The following is a 13,291-nucleotide window of genomic DNA, read 5'->3' on the forward strand; positions in this document are numbered from 1 at the left end:
GCATTTCAAGAGACAGCAATACCAAAAGTTACAGTTATGAAGTAGCATTGCAATACTTATATGGTATGGGGGTGGGGAGCATCACCAAGAACTAAGGAACTTCATAAAAAGAGTCACAGCATTAGGAAAGTTGAGAAGCACTGCTCTGTACTGATACACTGAAACATCTCCTGATTACCCATAATCCTAACTTGATACATATGTTATCTATCATTGTTACACTGTTTAGGGAAACAAAACAAAAAAGATTATCCCCCTGTGGGGGGGGAAGGGAGAGAGAGAGAGAGACAGACAGACAGACAGACAGAGAGAGAGAGAGAGAGAGAGAGAGAGAGAGAGAGAGAGAGAGAGAGAGAGACCAGGTTCCTGTCAGCACCAAATTTTTTCACACTGGCTATAGTGACTGAGTTTGGTATTTGCAGATGGGATGGACCAGTAGGTGTTTCAGTCTCTGGGTGGTCATTACTTCAAGCTCTGCTCCTTTCTTTATCTCTGCATTTTATTTTGAGAGGAGGAATTCTGAATTAGTATTTTTGAGGCAGTTAACTGGCCCCACTCTTCAACTGTGGCCATGCATATCCACTGAATATGGTTTGTATAGTTCCTACCTCCCCTTTGTTTGGTATTTAGGCTAATATCCTCCATGTTGGGTCCTGGGAATCTCTTGGGTCCCTGGCATCTGGGACTTTATAGTGGCTACAAACACTTCCACCTCCCCCATGGCTACAGACCTCCTTTCAAATGAGTTACCCTCTGTACTTCTTCCCTATCTCCTCCCATATCTGAACCAGCCCCCACCTTACCTCCTACTCTTCTCTCCCTCCCAGATCCTTTTCTCCTTCTACTTCCAAACATTCTTTCTCTCCCCCTTCTGAGTAGTACAGAAACATCCATATTTTGTGTGGTCTTCCATCTTTCTGGGTTACATATGGTGTGTGAAATGTTTCATGAGCATTCCATGAAGTTTTTTGACTAACGTCTACTTATCAAAAGTACATACCATGTGTGTCCTTTTGTGACTGGGATACCACACGCAAGATGATATTTCAAGTTCCAACCATTGGTCTTCACATTTCATGAAGTCTTTTTTTTAATAGCTGTATAGTACTCCACTGTACAATGAACCATATTTTCTGTATCCATTCCTCTGTTGAGGGACATCAGGGTTGTTTTCATCTTCTGGTTATTATAACTAAGGTTGGTATTAACATAGTGATGCATATGCCTTTTAATGTATTAGAGAATCTTTTGCTTATATGCACCATAATGGCATAGCTGCATTTAAGGAACTATTTCCAACATTCTGAGAAATTGCCAGATTGTTATCCAAAGTGATTTTTGCCAACTTGCTGTTTCAGCAGGAATGGACGAATTTTCTTTTTTCATCACATCTTTGCTAGCATGAGCTGTCAGCTGAGTTTTGAACTTAGCCAATCTGACTGCTGTGAAGTGGAATCTCAGGATCATTTTGATTTGAATTTCCCTGATGACTAAAGATGTTGAACATTTCTTTAAGTACATCTCAGCCATTCAAGATTCCTCGGTTGAGAATTTTCTGTTTAACTCTGTACCCTATTCATTAATAGGGTTATTTGGTTCTCTGGAGTGTAACTTCTTGAGTTCTTTGTATATTTTGGATATTAGCCCTCTATCAGATATAGGGTTGGTACAGATGTTTTCCCAGTATGTGGGTTGCTATTTTGTCCTATTGATTGTGTCTTTTGTCTTACAAAGCTTTTCAATTTTATGGGAGTCCCATTTGCCAAATTTTTTATCTTGAAGCATGAGCCTTTGGTGTTCCGTACAGGAACATTTCCCCTGTGTAATGTGTTCGAGGTTCTTTACTGCTATCTCTTGTATTAGATTAAGTGTATCTTGTTTTATGTGGAGGTCCTTGAGTGACTTGGACTTGAGCTTTGTACAAGGAGATAAGAATAGATAAATTTGCATTCTTCTATATGCAGACTGCCAGTTGAACCAGCACCATTTGTTGAAAATGCTGTTTTTTTTTTTTCCACCTGATGGTTTTGGCTCCTTTGAAAAACATAAAGTGACCATATGAGTGTAGGTTCATTTCTAGGTCTTTAATTGTATTCCTTTGGTCTACATGCCTCTCTCTGTACCAATACCATGCCTGTTTTTATCACTATTGCTCTGTAGTATAGTTTGAGATCAGGGATGGTGTTTCCTCACCCATTCTTTTATTATTGAGATGATTTTCACTATACTGGAATTTATAAATATGAGATAAATTTCATAATTGCTTTTTCTATCTATGAGAAGAAATGAGTTGGAATTGTGATGGGGATTGCATTGAATTTGTAGATTGCTTTTTGCAAGATGTACCTTTTTAACCAAATTAATCCTGGTCATCATTGACCATGGGAGATCTTTTCATCTTTTATGGTCTTCTTTGATTTCTTTGTTTAGAGACTTAATGTTTTTATTAATCATTTCTTTCCCTTGTTTGGTTAGAGTCACACCAAGATATTTTATATTGTTTGTGACTATTGTGAAGTGTGTAGTTTTTTTCTGGAGTCTGAACTGGCCATCTCCTGTAACCAGGTAAGACTTCCAGTGGAGGGCCTGAAACAACAACTCGGTCACCAAAACTTAGACCCACAATTTTTCTTGCTTTTAAGATGTGCATGGTAAAAGATGAAGTTGAATTTTATGAAAGGAATAAATAATGGCTTGCCCAACTTGAGACCCATGCCAAGAAATAGAGCCCTCCCCACCAACATAGTTAATGATATTCTTCTACATGTGCAGCCATGGATCTAGCATTACTATCTTTAGAGAGAGAGCCATCACTCAGCAGCTTCTAGAAACAGATGCAGAGGCTTGGGGAATTTTGTGGAAGAGGGAGAGGCAGGGTTGAAGGAGCCACAGTGGTCAAGGACACCCCATGATAACCTACAGATTCAACTAATCTGAGCCCATAGTAACTCATAGAGACTGAACTGTGAACCAGAGAATATGTAAGGGATGGACCTAGGCCCTCTCCACATATGTAACAGTTTCATAGCTTGGTCTTCCTGTGGGAATCCTAAAACTAGAGAAGAGATTGTCTCCGACAATATTGCCTAACTTTGGATCCCCTTGTCTTGACTGTCATGATTTATCTAGCCTGAAAAGACGAAGATGTACCTAGCTATACTGCAATTTGATAATTCAAGGCTGCTTGTTATTCTTAGGAGGCCTCCTCAATTCTGAGGAGAAGGGTAGGACGGGTGGATAGCAGGGAGCCACTGGAAAGAGGGATTGTGAAGGGAGGAGGTGAAGCTGATATCTGGATATAAATAATTAATTAACATTAATAATAACTTTTAAAACCTTAATTTTTATTGGTGATGAGATGTTAATAAATTCTTCCTCATACCTTTCTAATGCTAGTGAAACAAACTGACTAATACATAGCAAACATATTCAGTTCCATTAGTAGATGACATTTTGTTTCTTTTTAAGAGAGACATGCCCCTTAGATTCACACAAAGTCCATTATTTAAGTTGTTGTTTTTGGTGCTGTTGTTGCTCTTCCAGTGGGCAATCAGGATTCACCAAGTGCAGAGAAGGAACACAAAGCCTTAGCCAGCTTTTTTGACTCTCAGGCACATGGATTTGACATAGCAGCCTCCTCCTTACTTCCAGGTACCACAATTATTTGTTTTCCTACAATTAAAATCAAAACAGATAAGTATTTTTCAATCTACAAATGTTGGAACATCATACTTTACACCATTTTTTGTCTTCTTTAGTTCTAGTCACCTAGGTGGATAGGCATGATGAGGGGCTACTATGTTTGAGGTTCTTAAAATGCAATATGAACTGACAGAGTACAATTCTCATTAAAGATTTCCTCTATTACCATTTAAGATGTTTAATGACCAAGCAAATGTATGAATATATATACACAATTACATACATATATGTACAGAGACACACAATTGCATCCCTTCAAAGACACATGCACACATGCATACAAAAAGAGTACATGAATACACACTTGTATAATGAAGCAAATATAACAAGCACCTATGATTAGTGAAATACAAAACACACATGCTAAACACCCATGGACAAGAGGACACACACACGCACACACACACGCGCACACACACATACAACCCCCCACCCCCACACACACATAGAGACACAAACTCCTTTATGAAAAGACTATGAGTGGGTGGGTAGGGGAGTGGGGGGAGTGTATGGGGGCCTTTTGTGATAGCATTGGAAGTGTAAATGAGGAAAATAATACTTAAAAAAAAAACAAAACAAAAAGAATGAAAAGACTGATATGTTTCAGAACATTTCCTGTCACTTGAGGAATTAGTGGGACCTAAGATGTGTAAAAGGCTCTTAGACTAACCCAACCTGTGTGCCCTGGCCTGTACTGATTTCCTTGTCAGGAACATTTTCCATGCAAATACTTGCTGATTCTACAAGTATGGTATAAGCCTTGCACAGACAAGCTGGCACACAAGATTCAAGGTCCTAAGAAAGAGGGTTCAAAGAACATCTTCCAGCCAGCTCAAACTTGAAATATATTCTGCTCCCTAAACCTACGTTTGCTATGTTTCAGAAGACCCTGGTAGCACCAATAAAATGAGTTAACAAAGGTTATTATACAGGAACATTTCAACATGTTGCAGTTCATGTGACATAAAAATCATCTCTAATGTCAGTCAAAATGAGGCTAGTGAATTGACATGCAATGATTGTTCTGAAATGCAGCACTCTGAAAACTCTGAGGGGGATCTGTACTGAAGCAAAGCCAGGGCCATGATATACTAAGGAAAACTACGTTCAGGAGAGGGATGCAGAGTAGGATTCTATGAATCCTCTTGGTGAAGCCAATCAGACATACCTTGAATTTCTAGGTGGTTAACTTATGCAAGAAAGTCAAAGAAGTCTAATTTTCATTTTTAAAATATGTATATTGTGGAACTTACTCTTTTTTACTAAAGACTTTAATTATAAAACATTAAAATTGGAGGCTGCCCTAGTGTCCTAGGAGGGGACTGGGCACAAGCCCCTTTGAGTGAGTTGCCATAGATCAGAACAGAGGACCTGGTTCCTAGATAATTCAGGAATTAGCATCCTGGGGCATCTCTCCATACCATAGAGCAAGAAGGAGATGTTATAAGGGGTCCAGGATCTCCTCTGCCTTATAGTGGCCAACTAGAGGCGCCTAACTGGGAGGAGGAGGAGGAGGAGGAGGAGGAGGAGCAGGAGGAGGAGGAGGAAGAGGAGAGGGCATGGCAGTAATTAAATTTCTTGAAAATATGTCAACTCCACAGAAAGTCTTGGTAATGATCACAGAATTGTACAACTGGATGGACATAGGAAAGAGCCTGCATAAGTTTCAGAACAGTTACGTAGGCTTGACTGTGTTTATGATTATACATTAGGGCATTCTGCCCATGATGCTTCATTCAGCCTACCTGCTGCTTGCCTGCTATATTTGTCTTTGATCTTCTGGATGCCTTCTTTACATAGTATTTTTGTTTCCATGTTGCATTCTTCCAAGGCAATCTGCTCCCTTAGCAGCTGTCTGTTCTCCTTCCACAACATCCTGACTTTGTGCTGGATGAGATTAGATTCAATCAGGAGGTGGCAGTTCCTGAAGCTGAGCCACAAACAAAACATGGTGATTCCAGGCAGCATACATCTTCCTCCCATTCCTCCAAGGACCATTCCCCCATCATGGGCCTTGATCCCCAGACAGCCCCAGACAAGTATCCAGATTGGCCATGGAGCATCACATAAAGGGAGGTCAAATCCAGAGGACTGCCACTTTCCAGAAGACCCAAGGTACTTCTTAAACTACTGACACCAACAGGGACTCATGTATCTCTCAGAAGAGAACATGGAGTCCATGTGCGCTCATATGTCCATAGTATTAAGAAATCACCTGTAGTTATAGGGCAAAATTCTTTAGGAGAAAAGAGACCCAAGCAGCACACAGTCTTTCTATGTTTCTCATGGAAACCACATCTATGAATCTAATTTCAGAGCCCAAGAGGCTCAAGGTTGATTAATATTTCCATCATGGTGTAAACATTTTCTATCTCGAGAATACTTAGTTGTAAAGGACAATGACTTGAGGGGCTCACAGACTCTACACACTTTGCCAAAATGAGTACAAGATGTTAAAATCTTAGAGACTTGCTTTAAACAAGGTAGGCTTCCTGTTAGAGAAAACAGTATAGAACCTGAGCCCTCACTTTGGTTCAAAGACACATATGGGCAGACATATCTGGTGTCTAGTTCTGAGTCATGACCATGTTAATCACTCACCAGTATAATTGATTTTCTTTAGTCAACTCCTGGCACTTGTACAAGGCCTGACTGATGTACTGGGGCATTCTCTTCAGGTCAGTCATCACCTGGTCATGTTGCATCTCAAGCATGAATGTCTCAAAGTTGATCCTGTGGGAGGGCATGGCCCAAGCAACAAATTGTCCCGTGAACTAAGGATACAAGGATCATTTCAATTCAAGCTGAATCATGCACTACCCCAACCCATGTATGCCATGACCTAGCTCCTTATTACCAGTTCTACTTGGTGCTAATTAAATTTATTACCCTTGGCCTGGGGCCAGTAGAGACAGGGAAGTAATGGCAGGGAGCTGAGCTGCTTCAATTCACTGAAGGGGCTTGAAATAATAGATTAGCCCTCAACGAACTTTCCTGGATCCTGTGCAACAGGCCTGGGACCACGTTAAATCTCCTCCTGTTTTTAGACAAGGATCTGGCAATCCTTGGTTCTATTACTACAAAAATTAACAAAGGACATAATCATATCTACAGGGAGAAGCCTTTATAACATATACCAGGAGATTCGAATGTAAGCACAGAAGTCAAGTCCTGTGCTGCTCAAAATGGTCCTTCCTTGCTTCCTCACTGTTATTTCCTAAAAACTGAGTCAGGCAAAACATAATGACCTATCACATTACATAGATTCTCCAGATGATAAGCAAACACACACACACACACACACACACACACACACACACACACACACACACACACACTTACACTCAATCAGAATGCCAAATAATAATCAGATGTGGCATTATCTGAGAGTATAATGAATACAATTTGAGAAAAGCAGTGATGAACTGCAGCCAATCCAATCATACTGAGAGGTAATATGTGGGACCAGGCCATTCCAGCTGTTGACAGTGTCAATTGCACCCAAATTACCTCCAGATCAATTTTAAAAGGATAGGCCATAAACACACAATACCAAGCAACTCCCCCAAACTAACACCTGTGCAAGCTTCTTAAAAGGCAGGATGAGAGCTCACATATTACTACCTTCGTCCCCAGGTGGTGATTCATGCTAAAGGCTCTGATTTAGTTTTGGAGGCATCATAATTCCTGTGACCCCCATCTTACTCCTATCTAAACTTCAAGTTCTGTGTTGAAAGTCCAATCAGCCAAATGAGTTTGGATATGTGGACAGCCTGGGGTTGTAGTGTCCTGTTGTATGAGGGAATCTGGGCTTAACAGGAAGGGCCCAAGATAGTCAATAAAGAAGTAGGCACAATGACTACCTGTCATTCAAATCCTTGTTAGAGTACTTGGCCAGGATTCCCTGGAGTTCATGTCTCTCATTTCTTATGTTCTGGAGATCTCTTTTGAGCTTCTCCAACCTCTTATTTCTTTTCTCGTGCTCATTGATGTTGAGAGTTTGGGGTGATGCCTTCCTAAAAGACCCTGTAGGTAGATAAACACTAGTAAACTTGTAGAGAAAATAGGGCAGAGAAAGCAGAAACCATGCATTGTCACACACAGAAGCCTGAGGAGGAAGACAATCTACAGACACTGTGAATCCCTGAAAGAGCAGGAAAGCTATCTTCAAGCTGGTCTCCTCATCTAGGTCCCTGTTCCCATCCACCATCACTAAACATATGGCTGACAACCTACTGCAATCTCCCAGGACTGAAATGCATAATAAGCTGCTCCACAGAGAAGAATTGGAGGGCATTTCAGTTCATATCTTGTAACTTATTCCATCCCTCTTAGCAAAAAAAAAAAAAAAAAAATTGACCATAAACACCAGCCCCTAACATCCCATGAGCCAACACCTTTCTAGGCTTCTTACAGTGTGTGATGAGAGCTCATACACTACTACACTGACCCCAGACTGTGAATCAGTCCACATCATATGTGTTCAATACCAAAGTGTCTGAGCAGGGGAATATACCTCTCTGTTCTTGGCATCACATGCTTATGTAACCTAGAGGAAACTATATCAGCATGAAGTGCTTCAACACTGTTTCCTGAGAGCAACACTTTGTTAATCTCATAGAGCTGGGTCTTTGAATAATTTGCCATTCACAGGAAAATAAATTTCTCTCAGCAAATCAACTGCAGTCTTGTCAATTCCACACTGTCTATAAAACTAATCATCAGATATTCTTGATGCTGGTTTAACCATTGAGGAATTGGAAGGATCCAGATCAAAATCAATATTCCTGCAAGGACCAGCTCAAGCCCACATCCCCCAGGTAGCTCCCCCAACCTTGCCCAGGTCTCACTGTGCCTTCTCCATGACCAGTTCTTTCTTGCCCTCTCCCAACATGATAGACTGACAGTGTCCTTCTGCCTTGATCTGGTCACTGTTTGTATTATATTCTCCCTCCAAAATACCCTGAGGAGCATGGACAACATACCTGCTTGGGAACCCATTAGGATCTAATAGAATACCTCACAGGCAACTCTGTTACCACAACACTGGTGACATCACTGAAGATTCTAAGGTTCTCCTGGATACAAGAGATTGTCAAGGGAAGTGACTACTGATGATGTCACTGGGAATGTCCATGGCTTACCTGCTTGCCAGCTTGCCCCATCTTGACCAGTTTCTGAAATGCCCTTTCCTGGAGTCTCTCTTTTGACCCAGGGGTTAACTCTTGGCAACTTCTCCTTCCAAAATGAGACATTTCTCTCTGCTTCACTACAAGTCAAATGATTTGAATGGGGAGAATTTGTTAGGGCCATGGCATGGGTAGCTCATCTTTGATAGGATCTAAAGCTCTAGCATCATTGGATGAGGGAGATTCTTCTCCAATATAAATCTAGTTCTGGTGTGTATTCATGTAACATACAATCCGATTCCCCAGGAGGACTTGTTTCCCAGAGGCCAAAAAGATCCTCCTGCACCTTTACTTTTATGCAAGTTAGATTGTACTTTTTAGTGTGCACATGCCTTGGAAGGACACATTGTTTCACTATATTGAGCCATGTGTTTTCATTAAATCTCTGTTTCACAATCCCATTTCTTTGCAAAGAAAACTCCCTTGTACTTGGCAATAGAGGAAGGCAGATACAGGGAGAGCATCAACTTGTAAAGTTTACATCCATTCTTCAAAAGATAAAATCCCACATTCTTCCTGTCTCCAAAACAACCACACAAAATAGGCATCTGTGAACAAAGGCCAACAGGGACATTGAATTGCTGCTTCATAGTCCCATTACCTATCCCTTCTCCAGTTTCTACATTTTTGAGTTCTCAGTTCCAGGCCTGAGACTGTTCAGGATTGGATAATGATCCTATATTCATAAGATGCTTAAGACTCAATATAATGGATAGGCGATGGATAGGGGATGGAAAGACCTCTGACCCATTGAAACCTCAATTTTAATGGATCCATCATTTCAAGAGAGGATCTGTTTGGCATTGGCATCTATTCCTTCTGCCTTCTTGACCTTGATGTGCTGAGTGCATGCTAAAATGATACTTAAACTCTCCAGTAAAATAGTGGAAAAATCATGTAAATCTTTCCAAATTGATTGTGTTGTCTTTGTCTACCCTCTTGAGCTATGTAATATCACTATGACAAAGCTCCAAGGTGTCTGGGGGGATGGTGGGGTAGTCAGAAGCCCACTCTGTCTCTCAGGTAGTCAGAAGAGAAGCCTTTATGGAGAACTCTATATCATGGGCAATGAAAAAGCAATAGTTATAGTTTGGGTACCTGATTATCTCTGAGCCTGGAAAGCAATGCAGCAGGCATTCCAATCAAATAGTATAGGGATGAATCCTTCCCTGTATTTGGGTACAATAGGCCCAAAGTAAGAATGGGACCCATCCACCTTTTCCTGCACTCTACTGAGAGTTTTATAGTGTTTCCAATTAAAGAAATCTTTACTTCATGAGACCAGAACTCTATAGTCTGCATGCACTATGAAGTTTCCCATCTATCCATAAATCATTCACTGTTAATTGACAAGGTTTTTCTATGAATTCTTTTCTATGGTTTGACACAATTCAAAGGGACTGGTAAAACTGTTGGTCCAGTATCTGGAAGAGCTTTTCAGCTGCTCTTTGAGGAGTTTCCTCTTCTTTTTATTTTATTTTATTTTTAGATATTTTGTTCATTTACATTTAAAATGCTATCCCTAAAGTTCCCTATGTCCTCCCCCTGCCCTGCTCCCTTACCACTCACTCCCACTTCTTGGCCTAAAATCAGGGCAGCTATTCTCAAGATAGGATATCGTTCCCAACCACTGTGGCTAGTCATGTACCTCAGAACATACTGAAGTCCTACTGGCTCTGGATAGCATAAGCTAGCCAGCCATGCTGTGCTTGGAGGGCAATGTCAGCTAGTATCTGATGTGATGCAAGTAGGTCCTGGATTCCCTAGTGCTTAGCACCACCCAGCTGAGATTGCCTGTGTCCAAAACGAAAGCAATGAATGTCTGAGAACTTCGTATATGTCCAGGGGTATATTCTTTCCTTGATTTTTGCTATCAAACTTCCATGGAACTTAAAGGAATACACCAAGGATGCAGTGTAGCAAAAACCTATAGACATAGACTCCTCATAGAGGACCAATTGTGTGTGTGTGTGTGTGTGTGTGTGTGTGTGTGTGTGTCTGTGCTTGTGTCCCCCATGGATCCATGCATTTGAACTCAGTAAAACTTTGGAAAATGTTTCCTGTTGACAGGTACTACAAGAAAACTTTATGCATGACTAGGTCAGAACTCCTCTTCAAAGTATATGACTTCAACCAAGCACACATGACCTTTTCACCCAGAATGAGTTGTCCTGACAGAGAAAAGGCATGTGAGTTCTACTAAGGAAGTCAAACTTAACTTTGAAGAAAGGATAGCCTTACCAAATGGTGCCTGGCCATGTGGGTCCTCATATGTGTGAACAGAAATCAGATTCCAAGATGTGACACTGGACTAAAGTCATATCACTATTAATTAAAGATCTTATTATAATAGGTAGAAAATCCTAAGAGAAGCCACACCAAGATGTAGGTAAGGACCAGGGGTTTCTGGGTAGAATTCTAGTAATACAGGGGTTCACAGTAAATGAGATGAACAGATGATTCTAAAAAGGAGTGAAATGGTGAATAAAAGTGAACCATATTCAATATTTTCAGGCATAAAAGGAATGAAATTTTAAAGAAAACCATACCAACATGCAATCTCATTCCAGACAGCATGTGCACAATTAAGGGAACAAACAAAAAATGGTTAGGAGGATGTGAGGAAAGGAGCACTATTCAGTAAGACTGGAAACTAGCAAAGCCTCTGGAAAAATCCTTGGTTTAGAGAATGCACAAAGTCCTGAAATAGAACTGCCATCCTATGCTGCAATCCTACATTTAAACATTTAGCTGGAATATTGATGTCAGTAGAGGTGCCTGCATACAAGGATGTGCACTGCAGCACTGTACACAAAAGCCACATTATAGACTCTGCCTGGAAACACATTACTAGACCAAAACATTGGGAAATGGGAAATGTTATTCAGAATGCACTTACGTCATCTGTGAAGAATGGAGGGAATGGAAGACAGTCAAAGAGATGAAATGAACCAAATTAAAAAGGACAAATGCCACACATTTTCTCTCATCATGCTGAATCTAAACTTGAAATAAGATGATATCAAAGGTTTACTGGAAAAATTCTGAGAAATGGTCGGTATAAACGATGCAGTGTGACAGGAGATGATGAACAGAGAGAATTCTATGAAATGCATTGTGTGCATTTGTGACAATGCTGCAATGTGCACATAATAGATGCTATAACAGCCTATGTAATAATATATGGCAGTAAATAATATTATACAAAGGCTTGAGGCCTGAGTTCAGAGTCCTATCACCCCTATCTAAAGCTTCTCATGGAGTCACACACCTGTAATAACAGCAGTGGGGGGACACCTAGGCAAATCCCTGAGTACACTGGGTAGTGTAGCCAATTGTTGAGGTCCCTGATCAGTGAGAGACCTCTTCTTGAAAATTACAATGTTAACTTGTTTGAGGCAGAAACTCAGTAGTGACCTCTGACTTCAACTTGTATGCACAACCCCACACCCCCTAAAAGAACATTGTCCTGAAGCATTACTGACTAATGTATTGATGTCATACCTTGTAAACTTAGTATGCTTCATCATGTCTTCGGCTTCCACTCTGTTCAAACAACTTTCTGACAGTTCATTGCTTGCTGTCTTCTCTCCAAAAGTTGGTTTCTGCAGAGTAAATTGAAATATTTCTGTGTTTTTTTTAAATCATCTTCTTACACTCCAGATTTTATCCCCCTCCTGGTCTACTATCTGACTCTTCCCCACCCATACCTCCATCCAGACCCTGTCTCCACCTGGATGTTCCCACACCATCCACAATTGTCACCCCACTAGCCCTACCCTCCCTTGGGCCTCCAGTCATTTAAAGGTTAGGTGCATTTTCTCTGACTGAACTTAGACCTGGTAGTCCTTTGCTGTATATGTCATTGGGGCCTCACAAACGCTGATGTATGCTGCCTGGTTGGTGGCCCAGGGTCTGAGAGGTCTCTGGGATCCAGGTTAATTGTGTCTGCTGGTCCTGCTACAGGGTCACCCTGCCCCTGAGCATGCATGTCCTTTTGGGTCCCAGTTACCTCACTCAGGATGATAGTTAGTAGCTCCACCCATTTGCATGCAAATCTCAGGATGTCCTCGTGCTTAGTAGCTTAGTAGTATTCCATTGGGTAAATGAACCATATTTTCTATATCCATTCTTCTGTTGTGGGACATCTGGGTTTTCTCCAGCATCTGGGTATCACAAACAAGGCTTCTATGAACATAGTGGAATATGTAGCCCCTTGGTATGGTGGGGCATCTTTTGGGTTTATACCCAAGAGTGGTAAAGCTAGATCTTCAGGCTGATCTATTTTCAATTTTCTGAGGAACCTCCAAGTTGATTTCCTGAGTGGTTTTTACAAGTTTCCAACCCACCAGCACTGGAGGAATGTTCCTTTTTCTCCATGTCCTTGCCAACATGTACTG

At 41.0% G+C, this 13,291-nt stretch overlaps 1 protein-coding gene across 1 annotated transcript; it reads right to left on the reverse strand.

Annotated features, from left to right (window-relative positions):
- Positions 1-3,355: 3,355 nt before the first annotated feature.
- LOC147001826 (disks large homolog 5-like) lies at positions 3,356-7,623 on the reverse strand. Its single transcript, XM_085828618.1, has 4 exons — positions 7,566-7,623; positions 6,304-6,435; positions 5,448-5,632; positions 3,356-3,672 (listed from the first exon to the last, which is right to left on the reverse strand). Exons 2-4 carry the CDS (start codon positions 6,414-6,416, stop codon positions 3,608-3,610), a joined length of 363 nt encoding a protein of 120 aa, XP_085684744.1. The 5' UTR covers positions 6,417-6,435; positions 7,566-7,623; the 3' UTR covers positions 3,356-3,607.
- Positions 7,624-13,291: the final 5,668 nt, after the last annotated feature.

Source organism: Mus caroli, unplaced genomic scaffold (assembly GCF_978045245.1).
Source record: "Mus caroli unplaced genomic scaffold, Mus_caroli_1 scaffold_12, whole genome shotgun sequence".
NCBI lineage: Eukaryota > Metazoa > Chordata > Mammalia > Rodentia > Muridae > Mus > Mus caroli.